At 33.0% G+C, this 25,952-nt stretch overlaps 1 protein-coding gene across 2 annotated transcripts in view; it reads left to right on the top strand.

Annotated features, from left to right (window-relative positions):
* EYS (eyes shut homolog) overlaps positions 1-25,952 on the top strand; it is a 771,550-nt gene that overhangs the window by 90,051 nt on the left and 655,547 nt on the right. For both annotated transcript variants that reach the window (XM_015859149.2, XM_032443873.1), the window contains exons 4-6: positions 17,053-17,246; positions 17,844-17,971; positions 23,828-23,942. In XM_015859149.2, coding sequence (XP_015714635.2) covers positions 17,053-17,246; positions 17,844-17,971; positions 23,828-23,942 — 437 coding nt within the window. The remainder of the gene's footprint in view (positions 1-17,052; positions 17,247-17,843; positions 17,972-23,827; positions 23,943-25,952) is intronic.

The following is a 25,952-nucleotide window of genomic DNA, read 5'->3' on the forward strand; positions in this document are numbered from 1 at the left end:
AGAAGTGAATAAATCTCATTTAGCTCCATTATCCCAGTTACATCACTGAAGATGGACAGTAAACCCATTAGATCAGGGCAGCTCTGCCCTAAATATGGTACCTGTGTGTTAGGCAAATGTAGAAGACAGAAAACTCAGTGCCTGTAGAATGAGATTGCCTTGAGAGATAGGCAGTAGCTGTTTAGAGGGTATTTTACCACAGTTGTGTATAGAAAGTTACCAAAGTTTTGTATTTAATGTCTAAGTTTTCTTGAGACCTAGGCTTCAGATCACATGATCTTCTTAACCAGGCTTTCATAGACACAAACTGATTCTTCCAGGCATAGGTGGTTTATCCAAGTGAGATGCCTGTAAGAAAACTGATCACTGTACCTTGATGTGATCCGCTACTATACATTGATACAGAATGTGGAAGTACACACATAATTTGACTTGTCCAAAAGAGATATCTCTCACTGAAGGAATAAAGAGCTCAGTAAGTGTTCATTAGTAAAATTAGATGCTCACAATTTCTTACTGTTATTATTGGCCTTTAAAACCAGCAGGTATTCTCTACTCTATTAATTTTCTAAAAGATCACTTAACAGGCACCATTTTATCAGCACTCAACAACTAAAGAATGATTTGCTTATCACAGTAGGGTTTCCTTAATTTTGTAGTTATTGTTCTATACAAAGAAACGGAACAGTTAGTGAAACCAAATTCATTCAATGTACAGAAAGCTTTACTATACTGCCTTAAATTGTGCTTGTGTGGATGCTGTGGTATGTAAAGAACTAAGTTTTTTGTTTTGTTTTGTTTTGTTTTTTTAATAATGAGAATGAGTGCAAACACAGAAAAGTTAGAAGGGTAGAGGAACATATTGTAAAACATACTGTTGAGACTATGTAATTCTGAATGCTTTTCCTTTTGTTTGATGGATATCCTTGTGGAATGTAAACTTATAATTCTCATTTATTCTTACAGTGCACTGAGAGCTGTAGAGTTAAAAAAAAAAAAAAAAAAGAAAAAGAAAAAAGAAAAAAAGAAAAAAAAATAAAGAGAATTCCATACATGTTTTACAGATTTACTTCTGTTGTGTGAACATACAATTCTATTTGCTCCATTACAGCTCAGTACCTAAAAATATGTATATGTTAATGGAACAAAATTGCTGCTGTTTGTTTTTCTATCTTTGAGCCTGTTGTTTTTATGGAATCTAGGGAATAATATTTTTTAGTTTGCTACTGGCAACCCTTACATCTCTCTTAAGCTCTCAGTGCTGTACTGGTCAACTTGTAGTTTGTTCAAATGTAAAGCTATAGTGTGCACAAGCAGTAATTTGAAATTTCTTTTGACGCTAGAGATGACTACAGGAGCATATCAATCTACAGTCACGAGAACTGCATTGCTTCTTCATCTCCTATTGTTACTATGACATATTTCTTCCCTCTGGCTTTCCAGCTTTTTCTCAAGCTAATCGGTTCTCAACTCTGAGATACCTGGTATCTTGCCTTGTCATTAATCACTCTGAAGTTAACAGATAGTATACCTTTCAGCACTATCTTTGTTGGCACAGTGATGAATCAAAGTCATTAAAATATAGGTTAGCGCTTTTTGAAAGCAAAGCCTCTTTTCTTTTTATATTAGGCAGTCTTTCATTTTTAGAAAGTCTTCTTATATTGTTTCAAAAGAATTCCAGCCTGATTGAAATTAGTTAAAAATGTTAATTTCACATGCAATTAGAAATATAAACATTTATTGTAACTAAATTTGAACGTACTTATTACTGTAATAATGCTAGTGTTTGTGAACTATTACATAATTAAAGAATATTAGTCTTTGAGGCCTTTTGCCGTGACATTTTTATTTATAATTTTGTTTTTTCTTCACTACTGTATGGACAAATTATTGATTATCTCATTGATAATTGTGTGAAAATTATTGGTCTGTATGTTGTTAATTGATTTCTGTAGCAGTTTTTGTCAGCACTTGCAAATAGAAGAGATTTAAATAGTCTGCAAATCCATTTTTACCCATGATTCATTTTGAAATTCATCTTCAGTGCTGGTGTTCTTTCCTGCAAAGTAGACCAAAATTTCAGTGCAGTATAGAGAATGATTATTGGCTGATTATTTAGCTTACATTCTGGAATAATAATTCTAATTCCAAACTTTCCAAATGAGCCATTTGCAAATAAATAAATAAATAAATAAATATTTTTTAGCACTCTTCAAGAAGAGATAGCTGGACACTGGGAGTTTTGCCATATTTCAATCCGTTTCGTTCTTGTTCTGACTCAGAGTGATTTATAAATGTCATACACCAGTGTTCTGAGAATGCAAATCCATTGAAAACTTTCCAGTACACTGACCATGATCATGTAGAAGCAACTCTAGTGAATATGCATTGAACCTTGAGCCCACTGACTAAAACATAGAATGTGGTAGTACATTAGGAAAAAAAAAAAAAAAAAAAAAGTTGATCTCCCCAGAAAAAAACTAGTCAAAAACCTACAACTTGTTATATAGTTATGTATGCATCCTACCAGAATTATATGCCTCCAAATGCACAAATTGTTATGTACTATTAAACTTCATTGCTACGCTATATCAATAATTACAGCTCCTTTAGGGCTTTGCAAATGTAGGTCTTAGAAGCTTCTGCTATATATAGGCATTCACACGCATCTCTTACACACAAAAGATTTACAGATATGGAAAAAATATCTTTTTTAAAAAATGTCTTCCTGTCTCTTCTAATTGGTAGTATTAACTGTAAACATATATCATTTTGAAATATTCACAGTACTTTCCTCGTTTTTGTAGGAATATTCAAAGTATTCTATAAGAGTAATAAGACAGTAAATCAAGAACAGAAGGCAGTTCAGTCAAATGGCAGGTAGGAGAGAGAGGATTGTAAGTCAGAGTTACTGATATCAGTAGCATCTGAAGCAAGCAGTATGGAATAATGGCATTCATTCAGGAGAGCACTTAAAAGGTTTTGATAACAAACAGAATCACTTTTGTTTGATGATCTCAGTTGATATATTATACCCCTTTAAACCAACAATAAATAAAATAATAAAACAGACTTTAAATACATGCCTATGTATTTTGCATAAATTTATTATCTCTTAAAATCAATTACAAAGACAATTCAAACAAATCTCAACTCATGAATCTCTCCTTCAATGTATCTCATGACCTTATCCTTCCAAATGGCTTTTCACTTCTCTGATGAAGTCTAGACTTAGACCAAGCCAAAAAAAAAGTTACAACAAAACTAGTTCTAATTTCAAATAAAGGTCAGCAAAGACTATATGTTATGTATATGTATGATATTATATATCTTAAAAGCTCAGTTTATTTACTTCAAGAGGCAACTGTGTAACTGGTTATTGAGGCCAAATTGCCAATTCTAATATCAGTTCACAACCAAAAATTTTGGAAATATGTAGTCTCACTCATATGGAGGAAACTAAAATAATGCAACTTCTACTGGAAATAATACTTAGCTGAGCGCTTGAAAAAAATGAACATAGAGAGTAAGATTTCAGTCACATGAGTGTATAGTAGTAGGTAGTTGTCTAAAAGATACAACAGACAAAATTTACTTCTGGCGCCTCAGGTGGTGCAGTGGTAGGAATTCCCCCTGTGGCGCAAGCGGTAGAAGTGCCGCTCTGCTACACAGAGGCTCGAATCCCGGTGGTTGGACTCGTTGATCTCTAAGGTCCCTTCCAACCCGCACGAGGCTGTGAGACTGTGATATAAATGTAACCAGTCAATAAGAATAAAAAGCATCAGGAAATGCAGTTCATGCAGCACAGCCAAAGCAACAATGAGGTCCAGGAGAGTTCCTGAATTTTTCTGAATTGAAACTGGAAGATGAAATCAGCTATAAAGATTGGATTAGACTATGAAATGTGTTCTCCTGATTATTGTTAACTATGGCAGAATTTGAAAATTAATTCATATAGCAACTGTGTTATTTGTCAGTAAGATACTGAAGGCTATGCAGTGACTTGCTAAAGACAACCAGCATTTAATACAATTTTCTTATTAATTAGGTTTTAACTTATCTATTAATGAGTAAATTGCAAAACTGATTATACTTAATGGTTCCTAATAATCTAAGTATATGTTTTCAAGTCAAAATCAGCCTTTAATCCCCTCCAATATCCAGGTCTCATATGCACTGAGATCTAGAAGCTAACACTACAGAATTATGTTTATGAATTATAGTCTTTCTGTCTAAGGACAGGAATGGGTTAGGAAATGAGAATGTAGCTGGAACCTCAGTAAGTTTAGTGATCATTACAATTGCTTGAACATTCATCTCCTTATTGAGAAGTAAATACAATTGTAAAGGTTTAAATTATTAAATTGAATAGATGGAAAAATAAGCTCGATATTAGGAGTGAATAGAAATCAAGGATGTAAAGAAAGAATAGAATAAATAATTTGAAAATATAAAAGAATGAAGAGAGAGGATAAAACAGTCCCTTTTGGATTATTTGGATCGCATTGACTTTGAGAATGGATCAAATTTTATACTTTATGCTTTGTATTTAAAATAGGTGTTCTGAATGAAATAATTGACTGTTTTATAGTAGCAGGATCAGTAAAATTAATAAGAAATATATTTGGATAGGATTTAACTGGTTTAAACCCTGCACTGTGACCCAGTGGCTGCTGCTGCACTACTTTAGCTTTAGCTTTGGGAATAGTAACTCTGGATGACACCACCACTGCCACCAGTAACTGTTTAACTGTGCCCTTGCTGTGTGGGGTCTGGGGCCTAACAAAACCTAACAAAAGTAGGCTGTGGTAGGAAAATATGTTTAAAGCAAACAACCTAGGCCTGAAACAGAGGAGGAAGAAACCACTTCAATGAGCATTATGTCTTTCATCAAGAAGGCATTAAGATGCTTGTAACTCACATAGTTAATGCTTGAACATTCATCTCCTTATTGAGAAGTAAAGTAAATATCACCTCTGTGATACAGAAAGCCATGGGAAGGGCGAATATGATACCAGAGAAAGGAGATATATTGGTACATTTTATTTTATAAGTATTTTAAGGCTTTTAAGCTTTTCTATGTCAAGTAATGAATATAAATTGTTGGGCTGCTAAAAATTAATTGGACTAGCTAAAATCATTGGCTCATCTGGTGTTTCCTTTTGCTCACAGTAATCTGAGCATAACATGTAGCTCTCATTTTCTACCAAATTCATAACACAGGTTAGTAGAATTGTTTTTTACGCCATTATAATCTGCATAGTATTTCTTCTGCATTATTTGTCATTTTCTCGTTTCTTGGTCTAGTTAAATCCATCATACCTTTCTCATTCAAGAACATCACAGTTTATCCTCAGCTTTAACACCAGCGGAGGAGTAACATTGTTTGCTAAATAACGTTAGGCAAAAAGTTGTTGTCATGGTTTTCCATATGTATTCCAAATCATGACATCATGCAATGAACTGGTGGAACTGGAACAACTGCTAAGGGAGGACTGGATTTTCCAGAGTGCTCCAATCCTTGCCAAGTGGTTTCTGGGATGTAGTGTTGTGAGAATGTCCTCTTCTGCTCTGCACTGCCAACCTTACAGCACATGGTTAGGAGATGCTCCCTTTCCCATCTGTTTGATTTATTACTCTTGATTCCTTTTATATTTGTCATGGTTTTGTAACTTTTGCTATTGGTATTCTACATCATAACATCATGTGGAGCACAAAGAACCACACATCCCAGAGGACCTCACGGTCGGAAACACATTATGGAAGCACAGAAGCGACACTGGCTCTTTCTCACTGCCGGGCAACGGGTGTGGGTGTGCTTCCAAGCTGTGCACCTTTGATTTCAAAGTAGGCTTCTCTGTCTCAAGTATTTGTAGAGGAGTAGAAGAAAAAGGCTAGGCCCTGTCATGTGACAAGAAAATGAAGGGGAAAAAAAAGAAAATCAACTTGCAACAATATAGATAGAAGCTATCATGCTGTTTGACTCCATCTTCAGGAACAATGTCCTTGGAAATGTAACTCTGCTCATCCAGCATCAGAAGTAGTACGTTAGCATGTAGCACTTGAATGACTCAATAATTAATTTAGCTAATGTTTACAGTTCAGATTTAGTTCTTAAAAATTCATGCAGATTGAATGGGTCTGTCTTGATTGATACTGCTGTATATCAAATAAGGCAGAAGAGTTCTCACTCTTCAATGAACAAATTAAGATTGCAGTTGTTTTTCTTGACTCTGAAACTCAAGCAGCTTTAAAATCAGATAGGAAGTTTTAAATATTATATATAAATATTTGCATATGTTTGCCCATTTTGTAGTGCTGTCATCATCTCTGTTGCCCAGGAACAATTCTTTGCATCTGTCAGACATTTTTTTAGGATGAAACAAATAATCTTCTGGAGTTGCTTAATTTACTTCAGTAGTCTTAATAGGGTTTTAGTTTTTATATGAAGCATGTAAGGTCACACAGATCTTTTTTATTGTTCTCAGAGCAGGTACCTCTTGTCTTGCTAAAATTGGTTGTTTCAATATTTAATGCTTGAATACAGAACTTTTGAGGTAATATTGTGTGTTTAACGGCAGAAATGTATAGTAAAATTGAATTATTAACAATATACTACACACAAAAATTTTCAGTAATAATTACAGTTATCATATACACTCTTCTCAACTTCTAACCCTATTCCAGAAGCTATGCTTGCCTTTTTCCATCTTCTTTACATCTAGGAGATTTCACACTGTTTTGACAGCAGGGGTCTTATGGTAAGTTGTCAGAACCTGGAATAGTTCTCTTCTGGTTTCATCGTCTTTGTTTTAGCATCCACTTTAGTTCATATTTATGTTTGCTTATGTGCTTTTATACCTTTTCTTTGTTGGACTGCAAGTCTTTGTTACATCTGAATTTACCGTGTACAGTGAACTTTGTATAATTTAGATATTCTTTCTCCCTTCATTTATTTTTAATGTTATGACCAGTTTTTTTTTCAGCTCCAAGTCTGCTTTTCTTTAACTAACCACTGATAAGTTGTTTATTGCCACCAGATCTAGTATAAAGCCTGTGCCCCAGATAATCCAATACTTGTATTCCCTTATCCTTTGTGCTTTCTCCATTTTCCAAAGGTCTTTTATTATACCAGACCTGTATTGATCTCTATTACTTCATTGTTTTAGAAGTAAGACTGTGACAGTGACACCTGTTTTTGATTATACCAGTCCCTTTTATGAAAGACCCCAGATCCTATTTCCCTCTTAATATTATTACCCTGGCATGTTTTCAGTGCCAAGTGCATTCTATATCTGCAGTGCTTCCTGAATTACTGGGTGCCTCAGAAGGCTTTCCAATGTCCAGAGATCAGTTTGTCACATTAAATAATGATTTATATCAAAATTGGACTCAGGAAATTGAAATATACTCAAAGGCTATTGGAGATTAAAACTTACATTTCTAAGAAGATTTGGCTGCTCAAAAGCTGATTTTCTTGAAAAGGATGTTTGTACGGTTCCTTCCTTACTGAGGTGGACTCCTTTCCTGATACTCAAGGACTCTTTTTAATTTCTTTTTTTTATTTTACCTACCATCCAATCCCTCCATGTCCTCCTCATAAGCATCATCATCATCAACAGCAGCAGCAACAGTGTACTCAGTTTCCTCTTCTACCTCAGGGCTTCCCTTATCTAGCATATCTTCCTGTTCTCTGAAGTTGCTTGGGCATACATCCTCACGGAATATATTCCCCTAATTTATGTTTCTTCCTCAACTTGCTTATTGAATTTCAAGTGGATATCTCTCCAAGATCTGTTTCTGAAATCTTAGTAGTTGCCTCAAATCTACAGACATGTTTCTGCACAGTGCTAAGTAATTTAGTAGGGATGTATCTCAACTGAAACCCTCTGTTTCACTGTAATGAAAGGCATCTGCTATTAGGCTTGTTATTTTTGAAAAATATGGGAACAAGAAGTTGCAAAATGCTGGCTTTCCATCTGCTGCTTTATTTAAAGATTTTCCTGGATTCATATGACTATTTGAACAACTATCCATATTTAAAATATTATGACTCTGATTTTTCCTGGTTTCAGGAATTCTATAAAATACTAGTGGTGAATGAAATGTACAGATAAAAATAGCAAGAAATATTAATAACAAATAGCTCTTGAAGAGTTTTAAAATGCATATAATTCTTAAATGCTTGCATTTATTAAGTTTTAGTGATGACTGCTGAATACTGAGGCACACTGTACTAGAGACAAATTTTAAAACCTTTTAGGGAAAGTCCATTTCTTTCTTTATTTTTCTTAATTAAACTTTTATCTCTTTTTGTCCAGAGACCTAAAAAATATTATTGATCCAGGGACTTTTACCCTGTAGGAAAGAAAGCTGAAGAATTTGCTAAATATGCTTACTGCATTTACTAATGCATTTCATTGGTATACATTTAATAGCTTTCTTAGAGGATGCCTTCTGTCTCTATTAAATTGCATGAGAATACGTGCACTGAGACAAGATAGCCAATAAACATGACTATGTCTGCCTAAGGACTGGCTAGTGTGACATTTGCATGTTTATATAAGTGAATTAAAAATGACCCAACAAATGTAACCCAGATTTAACTTACCAAAGAAAGGTGTATATGTTTTCAGTTGTTTCTTTCTACTCTGTCACTTTCATACCTAAGCCTGTACAAATGGGAACTTCTCTTTTATGTGTTTCTTACAACTGTAGTAGCTATTCTTTGGCTCAAAAGCTTTAATCAAAGTTTCAGTGTTCTTGAATTTTTTCATACAGCATAGGCAGGTAAAAAAATGTAAGTTCATATGAGACCTTATGTCTCATCAATCACAGAATAATAGAATAACATAAATCTGTGAATTGCATTTAAAATTATTTTGTGGCTTCTATTCCAGGGAGAGAGGAAGACTTGTTTTCCTAGAATGTATCATTCTTTCTGTTAAAATCCTTTTGTTGTTTCTGCTGTTTTCTTTTGTTTGTTTATTTTTGTCATTATTTGTTTTATAACCATCTTTAATTTTGTAGACATAGGATACTCTCTCTGTTATTAATTTCAGTGTGTTCTTCCCTGAACTGCAGATACAATCATTGATGACAAAACTATATGCTACCTGAGGCCCTATGAATAAACTAAATAGAACTTTGCTATGTAATGCACATAGTAAATCTCATAGATTTCAAAGATGCACTGGGGAAAAACAAAACAAAACAAAACAAAACAAAACAAAAACCAAGATGGGCAGAATAAATTATTATGTAGAACTCAGTAAACCTGCTAGCACATAGCTCACAATCACTTTTGAAAAACATATGGTTGAAATGTGTTTTCCACTATTTAAGGCTGTCATTTATCACCATGTTCTGTGTGCCAGCAATAGAATTTCCATTCTATGGGGACCTCAATTGTTTTTGAAAATGGGGCTTCACAGAATATCAAAGTAGCTAACTCATCTCAAAAATGAAATTTAAAATTCAATATTGAGCTGCCAACACTACTTTATAACAAGCTATCTTAAGATGTGAAATTGTCTGACTTTACTCGAGGCGATCTGTAAGTGGGATATCTCACATAGCACATTTATTTTGTGTGTCAAGCCATTTAGGTGCTTTCAAAAGTGTCATTCAGGTTTTTCTGTATTCTCTAAAGTCTCTTCTAATTGTACAGTATTAGAAAGGTAAGTACTAACAATCATAAATAACAAGATTACACATAATATGGCTAAGATTGTTATTCATGTTGTGAACGGTTTATGCATTATAAAATAGAATGTCCCAAAGTGCGAGTGCTTTGGAGTAGTTTTGGCCAATATTTTATAAATCTCATCAAAAAGGCATTCAGTGTCTGCAGAAGAGTTTATACCTCTTTCCATTTTCTCCTTTTCATTTTAAGCAAAAAGAGTCTGGAAGAAAATCAGTTGATCCAGTAAATTCAGTTTAAAAAAATGTTAATTTTCAGGGTTTTGTAATAGTGAGGATCAACATCTGCAAGTAATCAAAGACTGGTGGAAGTTAAAATACATTTTTTGATTTGATAAAAAACAGCAGAGGAATAAGTAAATACAAAGTCAGGTTTGGTCTACAAAAACTCTTTTTCTTCCTACAAATTTCATTAATTGTGTCAAGCTTTTTTAAAGCTCTTTAGAATTTTAATAAAGAGCTAACTTCACCAATATGTTGCCATAAATCTCAAGCAGTTTAATTTTGAAAACTTAAAATTTCCAGCAACCATTATTTTAAGAATAAATATTTATTATCTACCATGTACATTTATGTCTTTATCAGAATATCATATTTCTTACTCTGTGTAATGATTAGAGATAGACCATCTTAATATTGTAGTCTCTTTAGTAATAAAAATATTTGGAAACTTATTGTTGTCACAGTAGTTCCAAATTATAAGGTTTGCTAATTTTTGAACTGCCATTCTGTTTATTTTGTTGACCTTCAGTAAGTCCTTTCAATTAATATAATGATTAACTATCTTCTTATCCTGCATTGTCTGCCAAGCCAGCAAATCTGAGAAAATCAACTGTAAATAATAGAATTATTTATTTATTTATTTATTTATTTATTTCTGGTAGTGTCATCTAAGGATACCTGTGTAACTTTATTTAGTAGATATGCCATATTAAGAAAAATCAAGGCCAGGACCTTTCTCATACGTTTTAATTGGGTCAGTTCTGGAATAATTGGTGAGTGTACTTATTTTGACAGTTAATAATTTAGACATATTTTAGCAGTGCGTTTGATGTCTTCAATTACAGATTGGATTGTTAAGGCACTATTTTTTGTTATTTAGTATTTTCTTTAGTCTGTGCATGTGCTTGTGATGTCTATCATGATTACTGTAGAGCATGTTAGAAAATACTGATGCTTTTCTAGGAAACTCTCCCTCCCTCATACTCTTCCTTCCTTAGCTGAGTGAAATATCATGGATATATATATATATTTAGAAGAAAAGGTTAAGAATATTTTACAGGATAGGATTTCAGTAGGCAGCTAATCATTGCCATTATGAAGTATTGAAACTACCAGTAATGACTCTATTAAACTGAAAAGATGGTTACATGGTTTTCTTGCTTCACAAACGACAGAAAGGTTCAGGACTTTTCAGGGTTGTGGGGTTTTGTTATTGTTGTTGTTGTTGTTGTTTAATAGACATCCAGAGAAGTTTTAAGTAACATCTTGTTCATTACAAATTTAATAGACTTACACACCTTGAGGGATATTCCTTTCCCATATAATTAAGCTCTTCAGGAGGGATGTTGCTCTTCATTTCTAGCTGGCCATGAATACACAGACAATAAAGTAGAAAAAGCTGGATCATATTTGTTCTAAATAAGTTTATTTTCTTTAAGATTTTTTAACCTATCTTTAACTGAAAAATGATGTTTTAATTTTTTACAGCAGCTCTTGAAGATCAGTAAATATACATCCCTGTGACATAAGTGGCTAAGGATATATGCCATTTTAGTCGTTTAACATTTTTCTTTCTTCTGTGATTGCTTTCTTTCTATTCAATTTACTCTTGCTGCTTTGCCCACACTTTTTTTATAATATAAATTGTTTCTATCTGTTTCCTAAGGAAACTTCTTCTCAAATATCCATCATTAAACCCTAGGAGCTTGCTGCAAGAAAGGCAACTTTAAACTTTATTTGTGTGGGCAGAGCTGGTATCCTGAACATTATGGCTATTCTTCCTACTTCTCCTAGGAGCAAAATGAACATCTATTTCTGCAGAAAAAAAAAAAAAAAAACCAAAAAAAACAAACACAACTTCCTCAACCTTTCTTCATTAGAGAGGTGCTCCAGCAGTCTCATCATCTTCAGAGCTCTTCTCTGGACTTTCTCCAACAGCTTCACATCCTTCTTGTTTTGGGAGCCCCAGGCTTGGAAACAGTACTCCTGATGGGTCCTCAAGAGAGCAGAGTAGAAGGGGAAAATCGCCTCCCTCTCCCTGCTGGCCACCCCTTTTATGATGCAGCTTAGTATACTCTTGGTTGCAAGTACACACTGTTGGCTCATGTCCGGCTTTTCATCCGTCAAAACCCCCAAGTCCTACTACTCAAGGCTGCTCTCAATGAGATCTTCTCCTAGCCTGCATATATATCTGGTATTGTGCCAACCAAACCGCAACACCTTGCACTTGACCTTGTTGAACCTTATTAGGTTCCCATGAGCACAATTCTCAAGCTTGTTCAGGTCCCAATGGATGACATCCCTTTTTTCTGTTGTATTGTGCTCCACTTGGCTTAGTGTCATCAGACTTGCAGAATGCTGTTGATTCCACTGCCTAGGTCACTGATAAAGATGTTGAAGAGCAGCAGTCCCAAGCTGGATTCCTGAGAAGCATATGGTTATGTTTCAGAATCTGGATATGTGAGACAAGAGCCTGTGTTGCAGTGTTGTTTTTTGGTTGTTGTTCTTGTTGCTTTATTTTTTTTGTGTGTGTGTTTGTGTGTGTGTGTGTGTGTTTGTTTTGTTTTTTGTTTTTGTTTTTCTAAATAGAAACAAAGTATATTCTTTTATGCAGAAAATTAGTAAAATCCATTTCAGCTTTGTGTTTAAAAGAAAGAGCAGCTAATGAAACTCATGGAAGTAAAAGCAAGGAGGGAAATGAATTAGACTAATTACAATGAACTGCTAACTGAGCTGTGCAAATAAGGATTAAGTTAATTACAGAAATGCTTTCATTTAATCAACTAAAATCCAGTAGTCCTCAGATTAAAAGATCCTTATTCTGGAGTTAGTTTTAAAGTGAAAAAGAGTACTGAGCATTAGTAATGACATGACATAAGAAGGGTATGATATATTAAGTGGATTTTATGTAATTTCAGTTATTATACTAAGCATATTAAAATATTAACAATTTTTAATATATGAGTTATCTTGTTTCTCAGCATTCACAGATTTTCTGCTGTTTGCTGCCTACACTGTAACTTGGTCTTTAATTGTAACTCCTAGCAGCCATTTGGCTCATTCACTCTAAAACTGAATAGTTCCTCTTTTTTATGCTAAACCTGAAATATTATCTCTTCATTCCAACTAGTGTACTGGTAAGTGAATGAATATTGGTGTAATACATGCTGTTTCCTGAAATCTTCTACTGTGCTTTACACTGCCTTTGATTTTTTTATTTTTTTATTTTTTATTTTTTTTCCTGAGGGGAATGACAAAACAAAAGTACTGAAATCAAATCAGAGCATAGCAACCTAAGATGATCTTTTACATATTTTGCTACTTTCTCTCCCTAAGAAGAGCAATGCTTATATAAATACAAAGCCCAGAGAGACTCATATTAATATATAGAGATAAATTTATGTTAATCAGTATATTTATGCAAATGGCACTATGTAGCATCCAAATCAACTAATTGAACTTTATCAAACATACCAACAATGTTCATTAGGAAATATTACTTCTCGGAAAGGGTAGTCAGGCACTGGAATGCACTGCCCAGGGAGGTGGTGGAGTCACCGACCATGGAAGTGTTCAAGAAACGTTTGGATGTTGTGTTGAGGGATATGATTTAGCTGGGAAGTATTGGTGATGGTTGGACTGGATGATCTTCTAGGTCTTTTCCAACCTTGATAATTCTGTGATTCTGTGATTCTGTGATTCTTTTGACTTTAATGGATGATCTTTCAACCATAGCAGTGAAATTATGAAACACTAGCATACTAGGGATACAGTTAAATAAAAAACAGCAACAACAACAACAAAAAACACACAAACTAAACAAACAAAAAAACTGCTGTTACATGACTTTTTCAAATGAAGATTGTGAATAATTTTATTCATTCACATGTAAGGGCAAAAAAGAAAAAAAAAGAAAAAGTGAACTTTTAAATAGGAATTTTGTAGGAATTTTACACAATATTTAATGCATCTGGTAGATCGTTTGATTCAAAATAGATTAAAAGATTCCTACATTTAGAGAACAAGTTCACCTGTTCTGGCCAGATTTTATATGTCTTTGCTTACCTACATACTAAGGCTTCTATCTTATATATGGTTAAAGTATAGTCTTTCATCTATCCTTGACATGAAAACATCAACAATTGTAGAATACAGTCCCTTCATGATAGTCTATTGAAGATAACTCGCTTGTAAAAATTTGTGAGGCATTTCTAACTTTATTTGATTCAGCTTTCTCTTCAGACAAGTGTTTTTGTTACAGTTTTCTCCATTGAATTAGAAAGCCCTTAAGTGCTTGACATTTTCTACCACTGAGAGCTGTAATCAAGTCACCTTTCAGTCTTCTTTTGAAAATAGATTGAATGTGACATCAGATTTGGGAATTAAAGAATAAGAAGCTCAAAACATCGGTTCCCCAGAATTCTTTTTGTTGACTTGATTTGTCAAACTCATCCGGGCATAGATGTTCAGGTAAAAAAACATTGTTCTTACTTTTCACAGATTCTCAACATAGTATATTATAAAGCATAAAAATGCCAAAAACATAGCTTTAATGATTAAAGAAACATTCCTCTTCAGCTCTGAACTCTTCCTAAAAGGTGTTACACCACTGGTATTTATTGAATTTACTCTAGATAGACCTACTGAAGTTGTGCTTTGTATTTTAGATCACGATTACAGTTGCTGCTTCCTTCTCTTTAAAACTGATCCTTTTTGACTTGGTTAGGTAACTGGCTCCCAATTCAAATTTAAATGCACTCTTTTTCCAAAGTAGCAAAAAGATATATATATATATATTCCTTTTTGCATGATGACGATGAGGAAAAAAGAAGTTTAAAAGTTTTTTTCTTTTTTTTTTCTTTTTTTTTTTTTTTCCTTTTTTCCTGTCAAGCTTTTCTCTTCCTCTTCCAGCTACTTTTAGTCTTCCCTTAAATATATATATATATATTTCACTATGTCCTTTTTAGCAGAATAGCTTTTCCCTCGCTTTGCAACAAATGAACACAGTGTTACCAAAAAGGAGCCTTTTTTTTTTTTTTTTTCCCCTCTCCTCAATTGGTCTTCATTGTACTGTGCTACTTCGTTCATTTAGCCTTTCACTATTCTAATAATCATACCCAGTTGCATTTTTATCAAAAGGTTAAGAAAATTTGTATGATTCAAGTGGAAAAATAACAGTGAGGATTAGATTTTAGGCGTAGAAACAACGTAAAGAACAACTCAGTAATTCATCTGGTTTGAGGAGCTATGTTATCTCTTTCAGTAGTGCAGTTGAGTCACTGATGATTTGCTTTCCGCGTTTATGTAATGTGGATGAGTCAGGAGTACTCATACATGTCAAATATACTCAAGTCAAAGTAAAAAATAAATAGTGTAAGCATTGATGTATAATATCAGTTTCCATACAAAGATCATCTATGAGTGCTGCTGGGTTACAATATTGTACTGAAGAATAACAGGACAGCTAAATATTAAAACAAATAATAAGAAATAATTACCCTCCCTTTCTGTTCCAAATGTTCTCATACATACATTAATACCAGACAATGGCCTCATTCTGAACACTGGCATTCGTGGTTTTTCATGTTAGCAAGCCCTAACATCTACAAGCTGCTATATCATTTTACTGTAATTCTGTTACTATGGTGATGAGAGATATAATCAAATTCAGAAAGGATTTTTTGAATATCCTCTGATATATCCTTAAAGAGAAGTGTGATTTATTTTGCCTAACTGAATCAACTGGTTCCACTGAATGAAGTGAGTGATAAAAAGGAAAATGTTGTTTGACCCTTTTTCTGCTAATGGTATTTTCTAGGAAGGTGTTTGTTCTATCAGCTGTTTTTGTGTATAATAGAGATTGATTATGGTATTTGGAAATAAATGTTGCTCCACACACTTACAATTGTTCCATATGACTAGTGTATATTGGCAAGAAAATTATTTAGTGACCCACATGTTTATCTACAAATTAGTTTATAACAAATTAGCAATTTTCTGAGCAGTTTACAATTCGGAGTTTAACAGCATTTTGTTTACCATTTCAAGAAAACAAATCTTTTTTTTAAAAAAATGCAGCTTACCATATTATTGTCTGTTTTTATTTCTCTTGACTACAGCATCAAAATAAATTTATTATGAACTTAATGTTGTTGCTACAGCAAATAATTGAAAAGTACTTCTGATGTAACTTGTAAGCATGTTACAAGTTACATGGAAAAGATTTTAAATAAGAGTTCTTTAATAACAAAATATCAAAGTACTGGATATGCAAAAATCAAATTTGTTTTATGATTTTGCATAAGTAAGTGGAAGTATTCTTAATTGCTCCATCCTGGGCCCAAGTGACCTGCTCTGGAGCTCTGTAGATTCAATCTGCTATAGTTGTTCTATGTCTTTGCTGTTGCACCATCAATAAATAAATAAATAAATAAATAAATAAATAAATAAATAAATAAATAAAGATAGTTGCCCAAAACAACAAAGCAGCTTATAACTGTTGGAGTGTGCAGACAGATGTGTAGGCGCCTATCTGGGCTTGCAATAACTGAACAGAACATAAGAAACTACTGGACAGAACATGAGAAATTACTGAAAACAACATTGCTGAGCGAGTAACTGGCAGAAGTTACAGATGATAGTACCATGAATGGTGAATGGATTTCACAGAAGGTCAGGGGAAAATTTAATGAGACAAATTTCACATATAAGGTAGGGGGGAGGATTGAGAATTTGGAGATTATATACTTTCAAGGTCAATATGGTCTGTGCAACAATATCAGTAATCCCACATAAAGCAGAAACAGTGAGTTTGTGAATGAATGTGAGAAAACTGGGATCAGTGGTGACAAACACTTAGGAAAGTTGGATGTAAGTAAAAATATTGAAAAACACAGACAGGTGACAAAAGGAGTGATGGAGTATGAATAGGTGGTCACTCATGCTTGTTTGGCTGAGCCTTGCATCTGATCCACAAACAAAATAAGTAATTCCTTCTCCAGTTAAAAAAATAGAATTAATGTGGAATAATGAGTCAAACACAATATGGTAACAACATAATGCTTATGGGCATACTATAAAGTATCCTTCTCTCAAACACACTCTAATTTCCTATGTTTGTTTTTTTAGGTCCTTTTTGTGAGAAACCTGGTGACCCTTGTGCATCTCAGCCATGCCTGAACAGTGGTGTATGCCAGTATAATCAGTCTGGATATATTTGTGATTGTCCAGCAGGTTTCATTGGTCACAACTGTGAAATTGATATCAACGAGTGTTATTCAAGGCCATGCCAAAACAGAGGTACATGTATCGATTTGCCAAATGTAAGTATAAACTTCAGAGATCTGTATTTGAACACAGTGCCAAAAAAAATTAATTCGAATTTAAGGTTAGCTTTATATGTATCATGAAGAAATGTTGCATTAAATTCATTTCTCATGTTTATAATACTTCTTTGATTTAAAAGCCTGAAATCCTATTTTCATTTGAGATGTTTGGATATCGTTTAAGAAGCTAGTAGTGGTTTTTTTCTTTCTTTTTCTTTTATAATCTTTTTTCAATGAAATAGGATTTAAAACACAATACAATCATCTTTATTGTTTACTGTTGCTTTTCCAGCATATTATTTTATATATAATATATATATATATAAATATATATATTATATATTTATGCCAGTTTTCTCTTTGGAGTATTTACAATTCCAAACACAACTCTGGTATTATGTGTGCTGGAAGGCCTATTCCACTTGTTCTAAATTATGTTTTAAACCTATCTGGGGCTAGAACTGTTTTTTGTTATGTATATGTAGACTGTTTACTATGCCCTTTTTAGGATCTCTGGAATAATGGAAGAAAATACTAATTTTTTATTCCTTGAGAACAACATATGGTTATTACCAATTTCCTTTTCTTCTATAGGATGTAGCATGTAGCTGTCTGCCATTATTCACTGGCAAGTTCTGTGAGAGAATACTGAATCCATGTGAATTATTGCCTTGCTTAAACAATGCAACGTGTGTATCTCAACAGCAAAACTATAAATGCCGGTAAGATTATAAATCAATATGTTTTGGTACTTCATTGGATCACTTGACGTCATTGATTGCAGAAGGAAACGACATCATTTACAGAGAATGCAAAAAACTGTAAATTCGTTTTAACATTTTTTTTTCTTAATTTTGGTTGTCTCCTTTTTTGAAAACTCATGCAAAAAGTATCAAAAGAAGCACTTAACGATGTATAAATTGCTTAGTCCTTAATTCAGTATGAAGAAATATATAAATTGTGACACTGAGAACAAATGACACAATTAAATTACAGATTTATTCTTGTGGTTTGATGCTTATGTTTGTTTCTGAAAGGATAACTGTAGTCACTCCTAATTCACAGGCATGAATTAGTAGTTCTTAGACTGATCTTTCAAGAATCATGTAAAAATGGCCTTATTCAGAAAGACCACAAGGAAAATTTTCTTCATGCAAACTACAGAAGTATTCCAATAGGTATTTAATTTTATTCCATTTCAAATAGCTTTATAGACATTTTCTTACACAACTGAGAAATACAATTTTTTCTCTCCACTTTTGCTTGGCTTTTATCTGCTTGCCTTAAAATAAGTTCTGCTAAGCATCACTGACATGCAGCAAACAACTTGCAAATTTTAAGACATACATAAAAGTAGGAAATTGAAAGCTATGCAACACAGAAGTCTGGGAACACAGTATGAATGAACTTAGAAACTGAAAACACATAACAGAAATATAGAACATTGAAGTCCCAGTCCATAAGAAATTTGGCTAAGTCTGTGAATTTAAATAAGTGTAGAGCTATGTTTACGACTTTTCACACACACACACAAAAAGATAAATATTTTTATTCATACACACCTACATATATTTTAACATACATACCCACACATATGCAGATATAGGCATTCACTTATAAATATGTATAGCATACAATGACAGTGTATTCATTTATTTTTCAGAATATTAGATCTAGTTATATTAACTGTATAAACTATATATAATAGTTCACTATTATATAATTAGACTTTTACACAATATGATTGTTCATGAATTAGTAAGAACGACTGCCTGAACTAGTATGAACTGTTGCCTAAAGCTCACATTTAAAGTATGTTTTTTCTAAAAATAATAATAATAACAAAGAAAAAAAATCATGGCCCTGTTTGTAATGTAGTTTTAATAGTTTATAGTTTCAAAAAAGCACAGCTGGAGATGATAATTTACAATGAACCTTGTACCACTGAGTGCAGTTAATAAAAGTAACTATGGAAAGACATGATGATTTAGGAGACTAAGAGTGGCAGACATTATACAGATCGATATAATGGAAAGTGAAAATGGACAATTAACAAGCCATTTATATTGATCATCAAGAGAACCACTTAAATTATGTTGTTAATGGTAGGTATCAGATCTTTAAGTTTGGGGCCCTAAAATGGTGCAGGCCTGTTTACCAGTGTTATAAAGCACTAAGATCCCATTAGTACTAGTGTAGCTGAAATTTTTACCTTTAATAGTTGTGCATCATTCGTGCATCCTGTTGTGCTCTTTGTAAAACATGTTTGACAGTGTGACAGGTATATCACATTTGTGGAAAGCAAGTTTGAGAAATATGATAGTTTTTAAGTTCCTTTTTTTTTAACACCAACAATGATTTTGAAAGGTGAATAACAGCTTAGAGAAAACATTGTGAATGTGGTGAGGAACAGTAAACATACATCAACTTTGTAAAATATCACAGGCTTGGCACTGAAAATACACAAAGTAGAATTTTTGGCTAGTGCTCTTTCCACATGATGTTCCCTAACATCCATGCTAGACACTGGGCTTCCTTGGTAAAGGAAGAGATCAACTCCAAAAAGTGACTCATCCTTTCCAAAGTGAGTTATCCAAGACAGGTGAGAAAAAGCATTTTCTGAAGGATCTCAAAATGCACTGCGAAGAAGTACAGAGAAAGCCTAGACTCCTGTCCTTAAGTAGATACTAAAACTGCAGATTTTAAAATGAGAGAAAAGTGTTTACACTGGAAATAAGTTTCAGTACTCAGCTTTAGTTGTAACATTCAGTCCCTGAAGGCTCCAAGTATTTTTTCCCTGAGTATCACAAGTTTTTTAACAGTGTATTTCTAATAAATTAAAGTGACTTCATTTTTTTTTTCCTGTGAAAATAAAATCAGTTTTTTGACCACTTAACCCCAAACACAAAATAAATACAAATTTTATGTATATATATAACAGTACACTTGGAAGGAATTATTTAGCTGAGAGAAAGCATTTTGAAGGAGTATATCAGGTACTTTTTCAAAAGGAGACCAGATTCAGTAACTTAGTTGTGAGAGCTGCAGTCTTACTAAAGTCACAGCACTGAAATGCAGAGGAGGTGCAGTGTTCTCAGGGACATCCAACTGTCAGCAGATTTTGCTATTTTCAGGATTCAAAATTCTCTTTTTAAACCTACATCTTTCATTAGTTACTTAAGATAAATAAGGATGTCAGAAGACCTGTAAGAAGAGTGGTTTAACTATTTCAGTTTTGTTACATTGCAGACTATGATGCTTCCTGGGAGCACGAGTCATGTTTTTATAATGCATTTCACCTGAAGAAGACTTACCAATAATACTTTTGCTTCTTTCAGGATGATGGGAGCTGGTCATTCTGGGTTTTAAATGGAAATATTGTTTCAGTTTTGCTAATTATTTTTAATTCCCGTAAATTCTGACTATAGCTGGAAAAAACTGCATGTGTACTCATATATAATGTAATACTATGACATAATCGATATATATGTTATTTTAGTTTTTTAAATAAATGCAACAACACTTAACTTACACGGATAAACATATATGATATACCTGTCCTTTTTGCCCATTACGTTTTATTTTGGTAGTCCCATTTTTATCTGCTGCTCCATATGTTCAGGCTGCATTCTGTTTATATCCACCAGCATCTGTACTTCTATCTACTTTTCTTCTTTGAGAAAGTAATTTTTTTTTTCCAGTCTAAACATATGAATAAAGAGATTCAACTTAATTTTCTTCACTTCAGTTATGATATATGACTATATTGTATCCTAAGTTCATCCATTCAGTCTTCGTATCAAGTATAACCTTGTGCTAAGAGTCTAATAGCAACATTTTTTTCTTAAGTGTCAAAATTTAAGCTGAATTCAAATAGGTAATGAGCAAGGATATCTATCACAATTAACTGTGATTGTTTGGTTTGTGTCTTCTTTTATTATTTGTGTTCCACAGAACAATAAAAAGTCACAAAAAATATGAAAGAATGTTTTGTGAGCGTTTGTTCTGTTGGTGTGATCTTTGCTATTTTACTGTCAAGTTTCTTTTTCTGTTGATTTGCCTTCATTTTCCTCTGACGTGGTCATGTCCATTACAAAACAACCAAAACAAAACTATGAAGGATATTCAAATGTACAAATTAGAAGAAGCAGCTTTAAAAAATAGTAAACTATCTACTTTTTGAAACACTCATTGATAAGACAAATAAATTCAACCAGGAGTACCAAGAGCTCTCCTATCTGATTCCAAGTCATAGCTGTAAACAAATCAGTAAAACAAACATAATTAAGTTACTCTGTTTGCATAAGATATCATATCACTTTTGTTGTTTGTTTTGCCTATATATTCCTTTATATTATCTCTATATATCTCTATATATTTTTTCTATATATTAAATGATAGCAGTAGGATTTGGTATAGGATTTGTATGCAGAAATTCTTAAGAGAGGATTGAGTATTATGTTAAAGATTATGCACATCCAGTTCTGGGGCCCCTAGTGCAAGACATGGACATGGAGCTGTTGTAGGGGGTCCAGAGGAGGGCAACAAAGATGAGCAGAGAAACAGAGCATCTTGCTATGGGGACAGGCTGAGAGAGCTTGGGCTTTTCAGCCTGGAAAAGAGGAGGCTTCAGGAGGTCCTTCCAGTACCTGAAGTTTCCTACAGGAAAGCTGGGGAGGGACTTTTTTTCAAGGACATGTAGCAATAGGGTTAGGGGAAATGGCTGTAAACTGGTAGAGGGTAGATTTAGACTAGATATTAGGAAGAAATTCTTTATTGTGTGGGTAGTGAAACATTGGAACAGGTTGCCCAGTGAGGTTGTGGATGCCTCCTCCCTAGAAGCATCCAAGGCTGGGCTGGATGGGGCTTTGAGAACCAGGGACTAGAGGAACATGTCCCTGCCTATAGCAGGGGATTAGAAATAGATGAACTTAAAGGTCCCTTCTGACCACCAAAATTCTGTGATTCTATGTTGTCCACTACTACCTATGAGTAACATATAGTGTCTTCCTGTAGTTATTTCTATACTAGTCTCAAAAAAAGAATTGTAAAGGTTTACAGGAAGAAGATTTTCCAATAACCACTGGCCTCCTTCCACATGGCCCTATGTGGAGGCTGTTCATGGGCTATTAGTGAAAACCAGCCTGTTTAATAGTTTTCAATATCAAGTTAACAATGTGTGCTTCTGGACACATTAAATGCCTCTGTGCATCCTGATCAGACGTCCTTAGATTTCTTTTATTTACAAAATACAAGTAATTAATTTATTTTCTTTTAAAGTTATTGTCTATTCTATATTTGATATTGTATATGTATGCCTTACTGTTGGATACAATGTAACTAACTATGTGAGGCTTCATGCATTCTATAACCAAGTGTGGTATTATTTTCTAAATTCAGTAAACAGAAGTGATGTGACTAAATATTGCACCCATTAGGAACAAGAGTATAGAAAAAACAAAAGCAATTCTGTATCATCATCTGGACAGGTGCATTAGATAATGTGCCCTTTACAAAACAAAGAAATCAAAAACCTCCTGGTTATTACATTGAAGTTGTTCAAGAAACAGTTTTTCATGTCACTGGACAATTCCTTTTCTAAGTATTTTAATTTCAGACTACCAGATAGCGCCTTTTAAAAAAGAAACATGCTAGACATGTCTCTAAGTACATTCTGAGTGAATTTGGTGGGCATTATATATCTACCAAAGAACAAGAACTTTTGCAATCTGTCTTCTACCTTTTTCTTTTGAGCAAGATATAAATATTGAAATATTTATTTTTCTATTGTATCCTGATATTTATTTTCATTAAAACTTGCCTGTTACTCATTTGAATTGCATTGAATTAATTTTGTTACCGAGTATTGAACTTTTTTTTTTTTTTCTTTTTAATATTGGAGGGTTAGATTATAAAAGAGTATTCTCCTATAATGATAAACGTTGACATGAGGCAGAAGAAATATCTGTGACTGCTGTTATGGTAGAAGCATATCTCCACTCACAGCGCATAGAAACAAAAGTCAGAAAATAGAATATTACATTTTACTTGTAAAGAAATTACTGAATACAGTTAAGTAAAAAAACAAATACAACGAGAGATTATTCTACGCATACATTCCTGAAATCAATTACTCTTACGTAAGCTTGTCATTATTGACATACTAGTTAATCATCAGCAATGATCAGTGCTATTTTAAGCCTCACTTACAATCACATTTCTCATTTTTATATCTGATAGTTTAATTATCCTCTCCTTTCAATAGGTTTAGAAAATGTAATTTTTAGCTTCTTATTAGATCTTGTCTCATTCTGGATTGTTTTTGTTTCTGAAAGATCATATTAAGGATTGGAATGAAAATATTTGTTCAGTGGAAAGAATTATTTACAGAGAAGCAAAAATATCCAAAATCATGAATCTCATTTTAATTGCTTGAAAACCTGTTCTGCTTATTTTTAATAAGTTATGAATTCTATTCTGCTACTGCAAGAACATTGTTTAATGGAATTATGAAACATAATTAAATACAATTAACTTTTAAAATCCAAGCCTTCTAAAATACTCTGGTGTATTTGCAGCTGCATGCCAGGATTCACGGGAAAGAACTGTGAGGAAGTAATTGACTACTGCAGGCTGCTCAGCATCAACTGTCTGAATGAAGGATTGTGTCTTAATATAATTGGAGGATTCACTGTAAGTAATTTAATACATGTTAAACTAATTCAGTGCTCCAAAACTGCTTCAGACAACCAGACCTGGAAATACATTCATTACTTTAAGATACAAGAGGCACATACATTTATGTGTTTGTTATTTATTTTATTCATTTAGATCAATAACACAAGGATTATTCACTGAGATAATATGGATTTTTTTTATTACTTTTCTACTGAGACCATGTTTTGTATTTTGTCAAGTAAGAGGATTGAAGAGTATTTTTATAGTCAAAAGAATATACAGCTATTTTTGCTCCAATGCTATTATGCTCTAAGTCAGATACTGCTGTGAACTTTCATAGTGTCACTAAGAATCAGACTCTATCGCTCTTGACTTCATCACAGTCTCCCAATTTCTGTGGCTTGTCCTTTCCCTTGATCTCTGACCTTAATTGAAAGGACTACCTATTTATTTTGGCTTGTAACTCATTCATCTGCTTGCACTTCTACAGATACATAATCTGATCTTTTGCAAATCTTTAACAAAACTTTATGAACATGACAAAGTTAAGTGAATACATGTAAATGATAACTTGAGAAATTAATGATTTTTTTTTTTTTTACTGAAACAAATAGGCATGCAGTATCTACTAAATTCTGAATACAGTTTAATTAAAGTTATTTTAACATTTGTGCTTTGGGAAGAATTTATGTACTGTCCGTAAGTATACGTTAACTATGATAATAGTACTTAAACATGTTTTAACTGTAACATGAGGCAATTTGCAAAATATTGAATAGCAGAGAGTTTTACTAATAGTGTATTAAGGAATACACTTCTAGAATAACATAATTATCTCTTTGTTGAATATGCTATATATAATCTACCCACAAAAGAATAAAACAGGTGGCCAGGAAGTACCCAAGGATTTGCCCCTCTATACTGTGGATAGTGGATGCAAAAAGCAGAAACATCAAAAGCAGTTCCACTGCCCTAAAATAAGGGGATTCAAGAAAAGAGTATATTGACTATAGGTGTTTGTATCTCAGTTAACTTACTCATTTGATACAAAAGTGTGATTCGAGACAAAAATACTCTCATTAATTATGAGTGATTATAATAAAAAAAAAAAACAACCAAAAACTATTTTACTTGCATTTATTACATTCATTTATATACATAAGTTTTTAAAATTACTTCTGCATCTATTAAGAAATATGTCTGACTATGTATGTTAATTTTCTTCTAGAGAGTAACACTTAGTTACAAGAAGATTTGTTGATGATGCCATGGTGTCAGATAATAGAATTGTTACTTCTTAGGAAACTGACCTCATATATTCCATGTTCTCAAATTCTTATACATTTAATTCTTATATCTCATATTTCAGAGTACAGCTGTAGTAGTAAATAAAGGAAAATGTTTTGTTCTTTCTCTTGTCTTCCATCACCCTGGGGATCAAAGTATTGAAGTATACATTTATATATGATTTATCAATAGAAAAATAGTGTGTAGTTGCATAATTAATTGTGGTTAGCATAGCTTAATGAAAACAGATCACATCAGAAATAGCTCACTTGTTGAGAAAACCAGATGGACAGAGATGGAGAAATATTTTTTGCTACAGTTCTCTTATTAAGCAAAATAATTCATTTAATGGAACTCATTTTTAAGGAAAAAAACCTACATCCTTATCATGCTTTCATGGATCTAGGCCAATAAAAATATTGATACAGAGAAGATGTCTTACTTCCAGGTAGTTGAATGCATGTTGTAGCATTCCTCCCTCCTCAGAAGAAGCAAAAGATTCTACAGTGTATATTGCTGTTATGTTATGGCCAGCTTACAAGAGAACTGTAACAGAAGTAGATTTATTTCATAGCTCAATTTTTGATATATTAAAATAAAGAAAAAAAAATCTTTAAAAAACATGTAAACTGAGCTTTTAAATTTTTAAATGATCGGTAAAATCTCATATTATCATCTTAAAGTCTTGAAAATCTTTTAAGCAGTTGTTGATATTTTAAAATTTTACTTACCATAGAA

Source organism: Coturnix japonica, chromosome 3 (assembly GCF_001577835.2).
Source record: "Coturnix japonica isolate 7356 chromosome 3, Coturnix japonica 2.1, whole genome shotgun sequence".
Classification (NCBI taxonomy): domain Eukaryota; kingdom Metazoa; phylum Chordata; class Aves; order Galliformes; family Phasianidae; genus Coturnix; species Coturnix japonica.